At 40.2% G+C, this 17,069-nt stretch overlaps 1 protein-coding gene and 1 long non-coding RNA gene across 2 annotated transcripts; one reads left to right on the top strand and one right to left on the bottom strand.

Annotated features, from left to right (window-relative positions):
* Positions 1 to 7,828: 7,828 nt before the first annotated feature.
* LOC118301448 (cornifelin homolog B) lies at positions 7,829 to 11,885 on the bottom strand. The gene is made up of 4 exons (XM_035626958.2): positions 11,735 to 11,885; positions 10,621 to 10,731; positions 9,507 to 9,661; positions 7,829 to 8,969 (listed from the first exon to the last, which is right to left on the bottom strand). The coding sequence occupies exons 2-4, from the start codon at positions 10,721 to 10,723 to the stop codon at positions 8,847 to 8,849; spliced, it is 381 nt and encodes a 126-aa protein (XP_035482851.1). The 5' UTR covers positions 10,724 to 10,731; positions 11,735 to 11,885; the 3' UTR covers positions 7,829 to 8,846.
* Positions 11,886 to 14,543: 2,658 nt separating this feature from the next.
* LOC118301050 lies at positions 14,544 to 16,602 on the top strand. Its single transcript, XR_004790212.1, has 3 exons — positions 14,544 to 14,583; positions 15,330 to 15,414; positions 15,954 to 16,602. It is a non-coding gene; the product is annotated as an uncharacterized LOC118301050 (long non-coding RNA).
* Positions 16,603 to 17,069: the final 467 nt, after the last annotated feature.

Below are 17,069 nucleotides of genomic sequence, written 5' to 3'. Positions count from 1 at the left end.
TTGTTTGTCAGTGATGATCATCTGACAGACAATCAAACTCAGAGATTATAATTAATATGTTAATATTAATTATGGATAAGCCGACACTGCTTTAACATGTTAGTAAGTTTTATACTATTTGAAAATCTGGAACAGCATTAAATTACATTTGATATTATCAAAGGTTGTGGATAAAATCAACTGTGATAAAATCTGAGTTCACAACATTAAAATGCAGTTTGTGCCGTGTGTGTTGTGTGTTGTGTGTTGTGTGTTGTTAGGCAGCGAGTGTGTAGCTCCATTAATCCTGTAACACACATTCGTCTCAGTTGTCTGTGAGTTCTTCGTCATTGAGGACGCAACTTGTTTTTTTATCAAACCTCTTTGGTTTGATTGGAAACTTCTGATTTGCCTCAAAACTGACAAAAACAGCTGTTCAAAAGTAATCACAGAAATATTAATGTGATTAGTTTGTCTAATCAATATAAAACTGTGATTTTCATTACTTTAGAAAATAGTTTACTATAAACTACAATTTTTTTCCGCAGAGACATTTGTTGATCAATGATGAAAAAATTCTATTCAATCATTAATTAATTTTTTGAAATCATTGAAAATTGTTCTATATCATGATGCTGGTGCTTTTTATGTGTGTGTGTGTGTGTGTGTGTGTGTATCAACACTAACAACAGAGCAGATCCACTGCGGAGCAGCCTGGACCCTCAGTGCTGCCCCCCAGTGGAGGAAACTGTAGCTGTAACTAAAGATGCTACAGTTTGAAATAATTATTTAAACAATGAATATTTGTCTGTAAAATACCAGAAAATATAAATCTATTACAAGTTGTGACGTCTTCAGAGGTAAAGATGTTAAAGAAATGTTTCCTTTTGGTAAACAACTTAAACAACAATAATGACACATATAAGTGTAATAAGTTATCATAACGTATGAAGCATGAGGGGGTGAGTGATGAACAGATGTAGATTAGATGATGCTGCCCGTGTGTCTCCTATCTGAATGACAAGGTTCAGTAATCAAAGAATTTGTTGACCCTCACCCCCCCCTCCCCTCTCTCTCCTGCCGCCTCCCATCACTCTCTCGTTTGTCTGCGTGTGTGTGCGTGTGCGTGTGCACAGCACCTTGTCAACAAAAAACATACATAGGTGTGAAATCTGAATTTAAGCTTTAAACCAGTATAAACTAAGCATTTTCTAAAGTTCTCTCCATAGTTCACACCGGTGAGATCTCAATAAAAGAAAAAGAATAACGTGCAAACCAGTTTTAAAAAATCATGCACATCAATTGAGAGTTTCCATTCTTTGTTCATGTTATTTTTTGGAGATAAAGTAAAGAAGCAATATGAAGTTTCATGTTGATCCCTGAATATTACAGTGAAGAAGTTATTTTACTGAACCCTCCAACAATAAGTGGATCAGCTGATTGTACAGTTACTTTCTCTTACAGTAACCAGGTAGACTTAGTTTTTCTAAATGACCACAGAGAGGTGGATGGACCCATGAGGTAAGAGGTCATGAGGTCAGAGGTCAGAGGTCAGACACACTGGTCATGTGATTTGTTTGTTCCAATAATCTCCCCACACTTCAAACCTTCCTGCATCTTTATCTTCCTTCTAATGTGTGAAAGGTATCATAATAAGTTAATACGTTTTTATAATACGTACATATGTATGTATGTACATTTAATATACAAAACAAAATCTGTGACTATAGCACAGAGATATGATGCCAAAAGTTATTGCTATTTAGTTTTTTTTTATTTTAAGAACCATGTACAATATGTATATTAGCAGAGTTAGCTTCATGCTCATTTTCATTCGCATTTCACATTAAAAACAAAGACTCCTAATTATGACGAAAGCTTTGGAACTGATTTCATTTGTTTTGTTGTGTTTGAAACTCATAACGCTGCCGTCACTTTACTAACCCCTCACCCCTAACCCTAGTTTAATGAATGAGAAGAAATTAAAAAACTGTCAGAACAGCATTGAACAAACTACACACACACACACACACACACACACACACACAGAATGTGTGTGTTAGTGGTGATGTGTTCCCAGGACACACACACACTTGCATTTGCACATTTTTCAATCATTTTCATTGAAATGCGTCGACGCTCGTTTGGTTCCAGAACTGTGACGATGTTTCCGTGGACGTCAGCGCCACCCAGAGGTTTGATCAAGACACTGAACGTCTGCTGAAACCAGAGCAGGAATCTACCACTCACACAACAACACACACACACACAGCCTCAGATTTTAATAGACACGAGACACTACGATCACAGAGGGATCAGATAAATCTTGTCCCTTTGCCCCCTGATCTCTGCCTCCCCTACAGACACACACACACACACACACACACACACACACACACACACACACACTGACACACACACTTGCTGCACCATCACCAACCTCTACCTATCCGTCTCTCCCTATCAGCTGCTCCCTGCTGCCGGTGTTCTGAGAGGTCAGAGCTGTTTGTTTGCTCGGAGGCCCGTCGTCTGATAGCGTGTGTCGGACGACGCCTCCCCCGCCGCCTCATCTTAACCTGGGCCGTTATCAGACGACTCCCCAGATCCAACGTGTCTTTTAAAAGGAAAACTTCCCCAGGAAATTATGGACCGACTCAGATAGACGGTGATTCTGTCTGTCAAGGTGGAAACTCAGGACAGACGAAGACGCTCAGACACATTCCAGGTTCAAATCCATCTCATGACCTCATGAACTCCACCTCAAATACATTTATACTAAGTCCAGGAATTAATATCATTATGTCCACACACATTTTCTGCTGTTGTTATATATACTTTTCCTTTGTTTATTTTTTATCCCTTTTCTTCTTTCTCTCTTCTTAATTCTAATTAGCATATTAGCCTCCTATCGTGCTAAACTACCAGGTGAAGAAACTAACCCTAACCCACTACCAAGAGAAACTCACGTCTTTCAGTTTTTGTAAATTAATTGTTTTGAAATAATCAAACGAAGGAAGAGCTAAATAAGAAAATACAGTAAAATATTAAAGAAAAGGAAAAAAAATCTAAGAACAATCGATCATCAGTTTTATCAGGCTCTTAAATCTTTTCAAAAATTAAACAATAACTTCACTTGAGTTAAAGTCTGTTTAATATTTATAAATGATAAAAAAAATTCACCATCTGACACGGATCCTGTTTTGCTGCTTACTTCAGCACAGAGTCGTCGCCTGGTCGTCCATGAAGCTCGGGAGGAAAGAAAGAGAGAACGAGAGGAAAACACTGTGATGAAATGACCCCCCCCAACCGAACTCTGGAGGGGGGGGGGGGCAACCACCTGATTAAGCAACATGGAGGAAATGAGAGAAGAAAAAAGAGTGGGTGGGTGAATGGAGGTTGGGGGGTTCTGTACGTGTGTGTGTGTGTGTGTGTGTGTGTGTGGTGGGGGGTTCTGTACGTGTGTGTGTGTGTGTGTGTGTGTGTGTGGTGGGGTTTTCTGTACGTGTGTGTGTGTGTGTGTGTGTGTGTGTGTGTGTGGTGGGGGGTTCTGTACGTGTGTGTGTGTGTGTGTGTGTGTGTGTGTGCGTGGGTGTGTGTGTGGTGGGGGGTTCTGTACGTGTGTGGTGGGGGGTTCTGTACGTGTGTGTGTGTGTGTGTGTGTGTGTGTGGGTGTGTGTGTGGGTGTGTGTGTGGTGGGGGGTTCTGTACGTGTGTGGTGGGGGGTTCTGTACGTGTGTGTGTGTGTGTGTGTGTGTGTGTGTGTGTGTGTGTGTGTGCTGCTCACAGATTTTAAATCAGGAGAACAGAAGCCTGGTCTGAGCAGCAGAACAAAGAGGCGGCAGTGGCCTTGACCAATTAACATTCCTGCTTCCTTTATGAGCCGGTGGCTCCGCCCCTTCACTCACACCTCATAAAAGTCACAAACATCAATTCTTGCGAACCATAACTGTCATTATAATCCTATTAAACAACCCACGGAGCAGTTTAAAGTGAACACCAGGCAGCAGACGGGACACAACGATGAACTGGACCCAAAGAACCGGCCACGTTATCGAGAGTAATTTGACCAAATATGACAAATATGGTAGAGACGCCAATGGTTCAGCGTTCAGCCTGAACAACAGAAAATGAGGTTAAAGTTCTGCGTCCACATCCTGTTTTAAATATATTGGCTCCAACCACACAGACGTATAAATCTCCGGCCACTAGGGGGCAGAACACACCAGAATTAAAGTTGTTAAAGGTTTAAAACTGCGACATTTATATTTAATAACCACGATGTTGTTGTTGCTCCGGTTTCGTCTCCACCAACTCAAATATTCACGAGCCGCAGGTTCATGCATGACTAAATTTAACAAACACAGAAATTAATATTCTGTCAAGTAAAGAAAAAAATTTTGGCAGGATAAAAACCAATAAGTTGAATCGCTCATATAAAGTCAAAATGATAAGATTATATTTTAAAATGTTTAAATTGTGATATGGTCATTGACACATTTACTGAACTGTCACTCATCTTCATACTTTGTTTTCACGTTATGCTTTGTTTGATCTACTTCTCATCCATCAGATCTTTGATTCTGATTTCATTGATTATTTCTTTCTGATCAATTTAAGCCCAATTACAATCATTCATTCATTATTTTATTTGCTAGTTATTCAAGTTATTTACCAAATAGAGAAAATAATGTAGTTTGAATGACTTGAAATAAATAAATAAAATAAATACATTTTATTTATAGTGCCCTTTTCATCAAAAGATCTCAAAGGGTTACAGGTATAAAGCAGTTTTGTTAAAAAAAAAATTTTTTAAACATCTAAGAGGGGGAACTAAAAGTATTGCTAAAAAGAAATGTCTTAAGACCTTTTTTAAACAGTCAGTGGATTGTGGTGCCCTCAAGGTGTCAGGGCATTCCACAGGCATGGGGCAGCAGCACAGAAGGCCCTATCTCCCATGGTCTTAAGTCTGGTTCTGGGTAAGTGTAGGAGGTTTGAGTGAGTGGAGCAGAGGGAACATGTCGTGATTTGTGGTTTAAGAAGTTCTCTGACGTAGAGGGGGGCATGTCCATGGATACATTAGCGTGTGAGGAGGGAAACCATATACTCAATCCTGGTGGAAACGGGAAGCCAGTGGAGTGAGTGGAGGATGGGGGTAATGTGCTCATGTTTGCGCACTCTCATCAGGATCCCAGCTGCAGAGTTTTGGATGTATTAGAGCCTCTGCAGGCTCTTGCTAGGGATCCCGATAAGAAGTGCATTACAGTAGTCCAGTCTGGAGGAGATAAAGGCATGGACCAGTGTCACTCCAAGATTTGTGACTGCTGATGAGAGAGGGATATTGGAGCCAGAAAAGGTGATGCTGGTTATGGGTGATTATTTGGTCTGGTGAGAAGTGCCGACCAGGATGGCTTCGGTGTTGGAGCTGTTGAGTTGGAGGAAGTTGTGCTCCATCCATACCTTTATCTCTTCCAGACACATGGTGAGTTTTGACGGGGATGGCGGGGATGATGAAGGTGGGGTCGTAGCTGTGGCATTGACATAGTGCTGTGTGTCATCAGCATAGCAGTGGAATGAAAGTCCATGGCGGCTGATGACCTGACCAAGGAGGATGAGGTAGAGGATGAAGAGGATGGGGCCAAGGACTGACCCCTGGGGGACACCGCAAGTGACTGTGTGTGGGTTTGATTTGGAGGGACCCAGGGAGATGTATTCTGTCCGGTTTGTGAGGTATGACTGGAACCAATTGCACTGTCAGTGAGTCCAGTGGTGAGGTGGAGCTGGTTTAATAGAATGTCATGGTCGGCTGTGTGAAATGCAGCAGATAGGTCCAGAAGGATGAGGAGGGAGGGAGAGCCAGCGTCGGATGACATCCGGAGGTCGTTTGTAACTTTATGAGTGCAGTTTCTGTGCTGTGGGCGGAGCAGAAGCTGGACTGGAATTTTTACCAGGGAAGTTGGGAGAGGCTCAGGTGGAGGGTTCATCTTCCTGATGATGTTCTGCACCTCTTCTGATGAAACCACAGGAAAGCAGTTTAGGGGTTGTGAGATGGCATATGTTAGGGGAATGGTTTGGGTGGGAGGACCAGAAAGGGCAGAGCGAAGGGACTTTGAATATTGTTGTTGGTGCTCCCAGTAGATTTGTTTGTGAACAGTGAGGCCAGAGGATTTGTAGCGCCGCTCAAGGACCCGCCCTGCTGCATTCACCTCCTGAAGCCCATCTGAGAACCAGGGCGCTGAGCGGGTGAAGGTGACTTCTCTGGTTTTAACAACTCAGATGGCTGTTGTAGTAGTCCACTGCTTCGTCGACTGATGAGAAAAGTGTTCTGGGTTAATCTTTTTAAGGTTTCTAATGCAGATATTTCGTTTAAGCTTGGAGAGACTGGATGAGGATGGCAACTCCATAGAAATGACCTTATGGTCAGAGACACTTAGGTCATACACCTGCAGGTTGGTGAGAGGGGCAGAGTTTGTGATGACTAGGTCTAAAGTGTGCCCCTTGGTGTGTGTGGGGACATCAACAAGTTGCTTTAAATTAAAGCAGTCCAGTAGTTGAAGAAATTCAGCAGAGAAGCAGCAGGAGGGGGGGTCGACGTGGATATTCATATCACCTAAAATGATAACGTCGGCAGAGGATGTGCAGAAGGTTAGATTTGACATCTCAGGGATGAAAGATGAGTTTGGTTGTGGTGGTCGGTAAATAAGGAGGAACAGCACGGGGTAAGGTGGCTTACATTTAAATGCAAGGCATTCAAATGGAGAGAGTTCAGGCAATGGCTGCAGAGATAACTCCAGATCGCTGCGATGGATGACTGACAGGCCGCCACCACGACCTGTACTGCGGGCTTTCTGGAGGTGTCTATATCCTGGGGGGCAGCTCTCGTTTAAAGAAGAGAAAGTATCTGTTAGGTGCCAGGTCTCTGTGATGCACATGAAATCCAGACATTTATCTAGTATGTGATCGTGTAAGAGGCAGGATTTGTTGGTGATTGATTGGGCTTTAAACAGTTAAATTTTGCCACTGGATGAAGCAACAAGTCTTTGCAGTGGCCGTTGCAGACTGGAGTCCGCTCCACGTATTCTATCCAGCTCCCTGAGAGGTGTTGCCATGGAGACGCCCAAACTACTTATCCAGTAGGAGACATCGCTCTGATGACGTGTGAGGGGCGACAGCTCGCGTGACTGACTAGAGAGACTTGACCGTGAGTAGAGGAACTTTTTTCGGGAGCTTCTGTGGATAAAGCGCCGGCGGCGGAGAAGTCCAAGTTGTTTAATCACTGTAATGAACAGTGGAGTGAAGAAACTGTTAAGATTCATCAGCTTGTTGACGGAGTAACTCAACATAGTGGTGCCGGCGGCGACGTGGGAGAAGATGCACTGCAGGTTGTTTTTAGCCGCGCAGCCAGGATGCTACAAGGACTTCCAGCATGCGGAGGCTACGGCGATGGACGGGTTCACGTTTTCCAAGGTGATGGTACAGATCCAGGGAGTCTCCGAGCGGGGTCGTGATAGCACCAACAGGTAGGCAACTGCTAGACTCGATAGCATCTACCTAACTATCCAAAAAAAAGGTCCACTGGTCGGACGCGGATAGTTAAAGGTTATTTAAAAAAAAATAAAAGTTTGTTTTTATTTAAAAACTCTGCGTTGTTTTGGCTCGACAAAGACTGGAGCTGCTTATTGAACAATGTTAATGAACTGGACACGTCTTTTATGCTGAATCATATCAATAGGACAGATATTAAATATGATATATTATATATATTTTAAGGGAAAGGGAAGTTTGGGGCCCACTACTGAAGCTGCTGCCCCCGCGACCCGACCACGGATAAGCGGTTGAAGATGAGATGAGATGAGATATATATTTTAATTATTCACCAATTCGACATCATGTGTACACACGTGACAGAAGGGAGCCACGTCATTGGTCTGAGACGCTGTGACCCAACTTCACCTCAACCTCCAGGGCTGTAGTCAAGAGTAGAGCGCCACCTAATGGACGCGTTGTGTTCCTACATTTTATATTTACATGTGTCGCAAATACACAAAGACATAACAGCAGACTGTTGACATTTTAATTCATTTTGAAAGTAAATCAATAATTAAAAAAGATACATCTGTAATAGTTAAAAGCAATAAAGTAAAAAAACTATAACTATGTCAAAATCATCAATGTAGCTTTTTAAATGTAGTAAATTAGTTTGATAAAAGATAAAATTTCCATAAATATATATATAATCTCAAATGTTTCTATAAAACAGGTTTCTGAGGATGTTTGATCAGAACTAAAGAAGTTACATGTTTTAAGGTCTTCAATCAATATGAACATTGATTATGTTTCATGACATCATCATCCACACGAACCTTCAGCAACACATCAAGTGTCTTTGTGTTTATCATCCTCCACTGCAGCAGATCACGGAGGAAACGTTTTAAATTGATATTTACACAAGAATATGATTTGGGATTTTTTGTCCCCCAAATAATCAATTAATATTTCAATGTATGATCACGTGAATATTGTTCTGAGAAAACTATGAGCTAGCATTTATAAACAAAGTACAAATATTCTATAACAGAAACGTAGTTTGTGTTTTCCTGCTTCATGTAACCAGATTCCCCGACACATAAGTTTTGGTGTAGGTAAAAATTAAAAGTAAAGAATTTTAGTCTTATACAAAAGACTCTGGTCATAACTCAATTAAAATTCAACTCTTTTTAAAATGTATTTCTTACAGAAATAATAATAACTTCCGTACATTCAGTCAGAACTTTGGCCTTTAAATCACGAGTCTTTTTCAAAGGGCTTCAATCATCACGCTGCGAAGATGAAAATGAGTAGAAGTGATTTGTTGAAACATGCGACAGAGGTCATGTGGTCTTGGCTCCGACCAGAAGGACGTGGATCTGTCTCCTCTTCATCTCTCTGGACATCTGACACCAGGAGCAGGGGTTACAGCAGGTCGCGTGGACACAGTCCCGACACATGGTTCCCTGCAGAAAACACACAGGATCATACAATTCATCAGTTATTATCATCACACAATAACCTGATGATCCACATTAATATGGTGACTGGTGAAGAAATGAGGCTCAAAGCTGCACGACACCAACAATGAAGCGTTATACATATTATTTACTGTAATGTTATCTTGATTTATAATTTAGATGGATAATACATTAAGATGAATAATACCCCATGAAGCTTGGTAATTTGTGATTTTGTGGATTTTTTCTACAGATTGATTGAGCTGATTTTTCTGTGGTTTCAACAACTGAGAATCAATTTTAATGAAGAAAAACAAAACAAAGAAAAACTGGAAAAAATATAATGACACAAATTCTCATTGTGTCAGACGACTGTACTTCAAATGTGTTGTGTGTGTGTGTGTGTCCCTCTGTCTGTCTGTCTGTGTGTATCTCTCTGTGTGTGTGTGTGTGTGTGTGTGTGTGTGTGTGTGTGTGTGTGTGTGTGTGTGTGTGTGTGTGTGTGTGTGTGTGTGCGTGAGATGGTTTATTTCATGTCCTCACCTTGATTCCATAACGTTGCCTCATGGAAACTCTCATGGACATGGTGACGGGCGGGATGCAGCCGAACGTGTCCAGCAGGGGGAGACAGAGACACTGTCCGTAGTCTCTGCTGATCTTACAGGCGAAGCAGGGACAACACCAGAAGGCAAAACAACCTGGACCCGGGAGAACACACACACACACACATACACACACACACACAGAGAGACACACACACACCGCTCAGACACAGAGACACACACACACACACACACACACACACACACACACCGCACAGACACAGAGACACACACACACACACACACACACACACACACACATTTTAAGATACAAATATCTTCATGGTGGACTTACTGTACTTACAGTACATTTTTCAACAATGTCTTTTAAATTAAATATTACTATGACTAACATTAAAGAAATATGTTCAGTGACCTCTGACCTTTTTCAGGTTAAGGTGAAATGCACGAGATATTTTTTTATATTGTATAATTTGGTAAGTAACATAACTGTAATTTGACTGTTTTCAATTCACTTTAAACATTTTAGAGAAAAACTGAGGTTATGAAAAATAGTTGAAGTAAAATAACTAAAAAGATTTTATATCTTTTTTTAAATCATCTTTCAAAACAAAAGGGCTTTTATATGAATGTTTTTAGCTTTTACTTAGTTATGTTTCTTTGACCTTTTCTTTTTCTCCTGTAAATGTATTAAGTGTCTAATAGTTTAATAGTTCACTAATATATTATTTTATTCTTATTCTGTTTAGTTCTGATCTTATTCAAATTATTCTTCCTGCTCCCTTTTCGCTCATGGAATATCAGAAGACATTTTGTTTGTTTTTTAAAATAGTTTTTGGCTACGAAATAAATTATTATGAAATTAAATGACACCTGTACTTATTCTGTCGTAACAGAATTATTTCATCTCATCTCATCTCATCTAATGTCTTCTCATCTCTTCTAATCCTATTTTATCTTTTCTTTTGTTTTCTCATCTCATCATATCTTCTCTTTTGTTAACGTTTCTTATCTCATCTGGTTTTATCTCATCTCATCTCATCTCATCTCATCTCATTCAGGGGTCAGTGGTCAGGGGTCAGGCAGACACTCACACTCGGGGACGTCTTGGCAGCAGTCACAGATCCCAGATCCCCACTCGTCGGAGTCTTGGACGTCCATCATAGGCTGAGGCTGATGAATCACCAGCTTGGACATGACGGCGTCTGGAGAAGGAACCAGAGCGTTGAGTTCATGTAGGAAATATTAATTAATATTACATGTATAAACACTTCATGAACTGGTGCGAGTGAGTGAGACTGTTTCTCTGCTACAACTTTGAAAAAAGAAAAAGTTGATTGTAAATGTAAGACAGTGTCAGAGTTTTATGAAGTTTGTTGGCAGATCTCGTGATTTTAGAAGAGATTGATTATTTATCCAATGTTGTGATGTTCTGGTGGAGTGAATTCCATAAAGACATAAAACATAAAGACATTAAACTGTACTCAGAAACTAGAGTATTCAGATTCCTCTACGACACTCCAGCTTATAAATTCACCAATTTCCTCCCAAAGATTAATAAGTCATATCTGTCGGAAACAAAGGATTTAATGTGACGTTAGGGTTAGGGTGTCAACACCTTGTCAGGTTTATTTTCTGTTTCTGACCAACTGTCACATTTTTTTCTATAACCACCATCTTTACATAACCACATCCAACAAACATGGACAAAAATTGATTTTTTCATTCAAAATTAATTTTTGTTTGATCTAAATGAATGAAACGTTCACTAACCTCAACTTCAAGCTCCTAACACTGTACCTCCAAGTCAGATTTCATATAATAATAATAATATCATTTGGATTATTATGGGTAATTTTAATTATGTCATTTTATACATGTCACATTAATAAACATGTCAACCACACATTCACACTGCTGCCACAGTTGAGTTGGGAATCAAACCTTCTACCATCTGATTAGTGGACGACTCGCTCCGTCTTCTGAATGTTGGACCGACCTTGAAATAAATAAAGCTCATGCACAACGTGCACGGCCACAAGAAGCAGGAGATTCTAACATGACATGATGAAGTTATGAACTTAAACAAAAATAATAATAACAAAAGCAAACATGTATCCAGACCAGTATACATTAGACTTGTATACCAGTACATATATATATATATATATAGTACATGTATATATTTACAGGAGTTGATTGTCTCACCGTAGAGTTGATGCGAGAGCTCAGAGTCGTTGGTTCTATCACAGCTGACGTCTGAACTGAGCAACTGTCACGACGAATATCTGCAGACGCACAAACACCTGAGAGACAAACAAGAACAACTGGTTGGTCCTGAACTCATCACGTCACGCACACACTCGAGGGCGGGGCCTCGACAATCAGGTAGGAATATAATGTGACACTGTTGCTCAGTATCTGGATCTACAGTAACGTCGTATCATTTCACTGGAGCACAGAAACACACAACCATGAAATATGTTCAACAGTTTCACGAGTCACAGGAACGTTATGTATTTTATCGTTGGTAAATCTTTTGGGTGTGGTTTTCATAAAAGACATTTAAGCACACCCCACTTTTATGTTTCATTTATCAGTCAATCTATCACATTTTATTCATATAATATGTATGAAATATATATATATATAAATTCACAGATCACAATTTGCCTCATAGGGATTAACAATCTGCACAAGGTGCGACATCCTCTGTCCTTAACCCTCCACGAGAGTACAGGACACAGACTCCTCCCCTTTTACGTAATGTTGGGACATGTTTTATGACAGTTGATGTCATCATCAAGTTCACTACAGATTTTATTATATGGACACAGAGCTCATAAAGGAGGACATCTAAGAAATACACACACACACGTACACACACACACGTACACACACACACGTACACACACACAAACACACACACGTACACACACACAAACACACACACACACACAAACACAAACACAAACACACACACACGTACACACACAAACACACGCACACAAACACACACCCTTACACACATGTAAACACTAACACGGACATCAAGAATGAATCAAACCGTTTCTGTCTTTGAACAATAACATGAAGAAAGGTTTTAATGAGGCGAAGCCACAAACTACACGACGTCTGCAGATGTTTCACCAATGTTCATGTAGAACTGTTGCTCAGCTTTGAGGATCAGTGTGCGATGTGACGTCAGTTCCCAAAATGAAACTCATCTCCATGGACGCAGAGCCCCACCCTGAATTCATGTCAAGACAAAAAGATGAAACAGTGATTACCTGCGACACAAATACGTCTGTCATGAATCACATCAACTGTTTTTTCTCTCAACACTTCAACATATTGACGATACAAATCATCTGATTCAAAGTGAACTCGCCATTTTCAATAGGCAGTGAGAACGTGTCAGTGTGACAGTGTCGCTCGTGAAAGAGTTTGAAATTGTGTCCAGAACATCGGAGAGAAGTAATGAGTCACGCTCCAGATTTAGGGTCAGGGGTTATGTACAGTAACGACTGTGGTGCGATGTCAGCGATATCTGTGGCCTCTGCAGTTTTCACGTTACCTCTGACCCAGATGACCGAGCACAAACTGAGCGAATGGCCCCGACGCACCAGATCAGGCTCCAGCGTTTCCCCGGGACCTTCGGTCCGGACGCTTCCAGGAACGAGGGCGACACGTGAACAGCAGCTTTCAGAGGCCGACGGTCACGAGCTTCGGTCAAATCCTCAAATATCTGGAATAGTTGGAAACAGTTGAGTTCTCCCGACCTTTGACCTCATTCATTCAATCTGCTGATAAAATTATACAACGCAGTATGAAAATACACAGGTTGAATCACAATACACTTTTAAAGAAGTATTACAACAAAGAAACATTTGTGATATATTGATCAATAAGATTAGATTTCATCACCAGCAAAGGAAACTCTGCATGGAAACAATACAGAGCAAATGAACCTAAGTGTGAAATTAAACTGCTCTTGATACAGAAATTGAGACGTACAGTGAAATGTACAGTGTCAGTATTCGGACCTGGAATCCGTCTGAACATGTGGTTTGAATTTATCTTTTCAACTTGTATGAGTCATGGTCAGGAGCTAAAGTGGGTCAGCTGCGTTTCTTCAGCACGTCCGGAATCCTTCATCCCAATTCTTCAATATGTGGTCAAACACACACACACACACACACACACACACACACACACACACACACACTCTCACTCTTTAAACCTGGTTGTCCTCCTGCTGATGAACCTGCGGAACTTGGAGCAAACAGAGCAGCAGCCTGAGGTCAAAGTTCATCTTCTGTCAATATGAGGTGGAAATTCTGTCAACTGACATCAGAGGTGACCGAGTTCAGCAGATTAATCAAGAATATGAAACTGAATTTTATCTAATGAAACTGGTTCAAATAGACAAAGCAACATGTTGAAGCAACATATGTAAACATATGTTTAACTACATGTTTAACTTAGTTATACATGATTACATGTTGGATTAAACATGTTTACATGTGTTGGATTAAACTTTAAAATCAGTAGTTGTTCTTGTACTGTACATCGACGAGAGACTGAGCAACATGGAGTCTGATGGACGTAACTCCAGGACTGTTCTCTGATTGGTGCAGAGCAGTTCAGAAGATTCGCTCAAAACATCTGCAGCTGCAGAAGTTCTGAGAGCTGAACAGCTGCGGCCCACATGTGGACAAATACTACCTCATATATATGCACCAACACTTGATGCATTTGAACGCCATTTTTGCGTTGAAGTCATTTTTTCCACTATATTCTGCTTTGTAATTGTTACAATTGCTAATATTTAGAATATTTTTTAAATTTTTTTTATTGAATTTTAATGTCATTCAAATGAACGACACATTATGAATCGTAATTTGTACCAGTGAAGCTCATGAACTAATACGGAAGCTGAAATAGGGAGAGAGAGAGAGAGAGAGGGAGGGAGAGGGAAAGGGGGGGGGGGGTGGCAGAGAGAGCAGTCAGTCCTGAGAGGAGGAAGAGGAAGACGAGGACCTCACATGAATCTGGTACAAACTGAATCTTTGTGTCTAATTCTTTTCTTCATACATTTTGTCTTTTGGTGATTTATAAGTTTATGGATATCATTATTTTCTCTGATCTTTATGTGGATACTGGAGCTTTGATGTGTCGCTGCACATTTGTGTCTGTGCCGAAGCAGAGATGAAGAAACTCAATATGTATATATGAATATATATATATATATATATATATATGTGTGTATATATATATGTATATATTAATATATATGTGTGTGTGTGTATATATATATATATTGTTTTAATGATCTGCAGTTTGTAGTTTGATGAGACAGAAGCAAAAACAATGAGCCGTTAAAAAAGAGCTGATGTATTAAAATTAATCTTTGTCTCAACATGTTGTTTCATTTGTTTCAGTTCTTCATTGAACTAAATTCTCACGTGTTTTAAATATAGTTCTGTTAGTTTGAACGTTTTTCATCAGTCAGAGTTTTTGGCTCAATACTTTGAAATCCCATCATTTAATAACTTTTGTTTTTGTGGGATGTTCAACCTAGTGACAGTATTTCACTCATATGTCCATAATAATATTGTTTGTGTACAGAATATCTAATATATCAAATGATATTATAACACGTTTGACATCCACCAATAAGTGCACTGTTTTTTCTGGGACAACAGTTCTAATAAATCATATAGTAGTAATTTCCTAATAATAATAGGTGCTGTTTTCTTTTCAACCCTTTTAATATTCATATTTTTACATTCTTCTCCAGCCATATGCTGCCGACGTCCTCCGTCAGCTGCAGATCGTCAGATCGACAGATTTATGATTTATTCCAACAGCTTCAGGAACCACAGGTTTGTTCACTTCAGACTGAACTTTGTCGTAATGTACAATAAATATTTTACCTGGTTTTCAAGAATTGCTGTGTTGCTTTCCCCCAGATCTCTGGCTCCCCCTAGTGGAGCAGATCAAAAATGACACAACATGTTTACTATAATAACTATAACATGATAAACTAATGTAAATGTCAGCGTTGTGTTTTCACTGTTTCATAATTCAGTTTATACTGAAACTTACAAATGAGATTGTGGCAAAATGTGTAATAAACAGAAAAGAATAGAAACATTTTTTTAAATCCTATACTCATTTCACAGTCTTTCATACCTTAACCCCTAACCCCTCAAACTGTGAACCACAGATCAGATCTAATCTGATGTCATCTCCTAATCTCTTTCCTCTAATCTGTTTTCAAAATTTACAGGTTTTCACATTGAATTGAAGAACCGCTCCTGTTCAATTCAATTCAATTCAATTTTATTTGTATAGCGCCATATCACAACATACATTGTCTCAAGGCACTTTGCATAGTGAGGTCAATATTACAATATTACAGGGAAAACCCTGTGGCAGCAGAAGGCCAGAGACCGAGGCTCCGGGCCCGGGTAGGAGACCAGCCATGCCTGGGCCTCTCCGTCCAGACCTCCCGCAGAACCTGCAGAACCAGACGGACTCTTTCCTCATGGCCGCCCGGCTCGTCCGCAGAGGATGGGTGGAGGAGGTGGAGGAGGGCAGGAGAGCTGGTTGCCAGTTCTCCCATCATGTTCACTCAGCACATCACACATGTCCCTCCGGGTCAGATGGAATCCAGGGACCGAACCGAGCTGAGATCTTCTCAAAGGAGTCACGGAGCAGACGGATCTGTGTCATGAAGACAGTCGAGGACAGACAGACAGGCTCTGAACAGTCAGACAGACAGTCAGACAGACAGGGAGACAGTGTGTGTATCTGGACGTCCGGTTGTCGTGGAACATACAAACAGTCCCGGAGGTTCAAGGCTCCGATGCTTCCAGTCATTTCTGAGATGTGACGAGTTTCACTGGAGACACGTGACTCAAAGTTCACATGAAAAAACACGGGGTTAAAAAACATTGTCTTGACGAAGGTTCAAGTTTAGTCAGAACATGAATAATGTGATGTCATGATGAATGGACAGTGTGGTCATTTTGATCTGTTCAATAAAATTAAAATATGTACAAATGCAATTGTGTGTGTGTGTGTGTGTGTGTGTGTGTGGTCATTAGAGTGAGTGATGAGGCTCAAAGGAAACAAAAATACAAAACAAATACAGATGTGAAGTGAAACATGCACTATAATCTAAATTTTGCCACAACTTGACTGTGCAGTTTAATATAATTACATTCATTTATTAATATTATATTGATATGTCTGTTTTGTGCCGTAGTTGATGGACTTATCCCATAGAAAATTTGAATGATTTGACTGTTACTGCACTGTTCTTTACTCAAAAGAACCTAATAGACACATACTGTACCTACTGCATACTGCTTATGTGTTTTGTAAAAATCAAAATAATAAAATAAAAAATGACGTTTCCACCCAGTTTTGAACTGGAGAACTTTCACACGTGAGAACGCGATAACCAGGGCACTGCGACTTGATCAGAGGTAACTGTAAAATAATGATAGAAGTTACTGTAAAGCCTTATTAT

Source organism: Scophthalmus maximus, unplaced genomic scaffold (genome assembly GCF_022379125.1).
Source record: "Scophthalmus maximus strain ysfricsl-2021 unplaced genomic scaffold, ASM2237912v1 un_2, whole genome shotgun sequence".
NCBI lineage: Eukaryota > Metazoa > Chordata > Actinopteri > Pleuronectiformes > Scophthalmidae > Scophthalmus > Scophthalmus maximus.
This window is presented reverse-complemented; position numbering and strand designations above follow the sequence as displayed.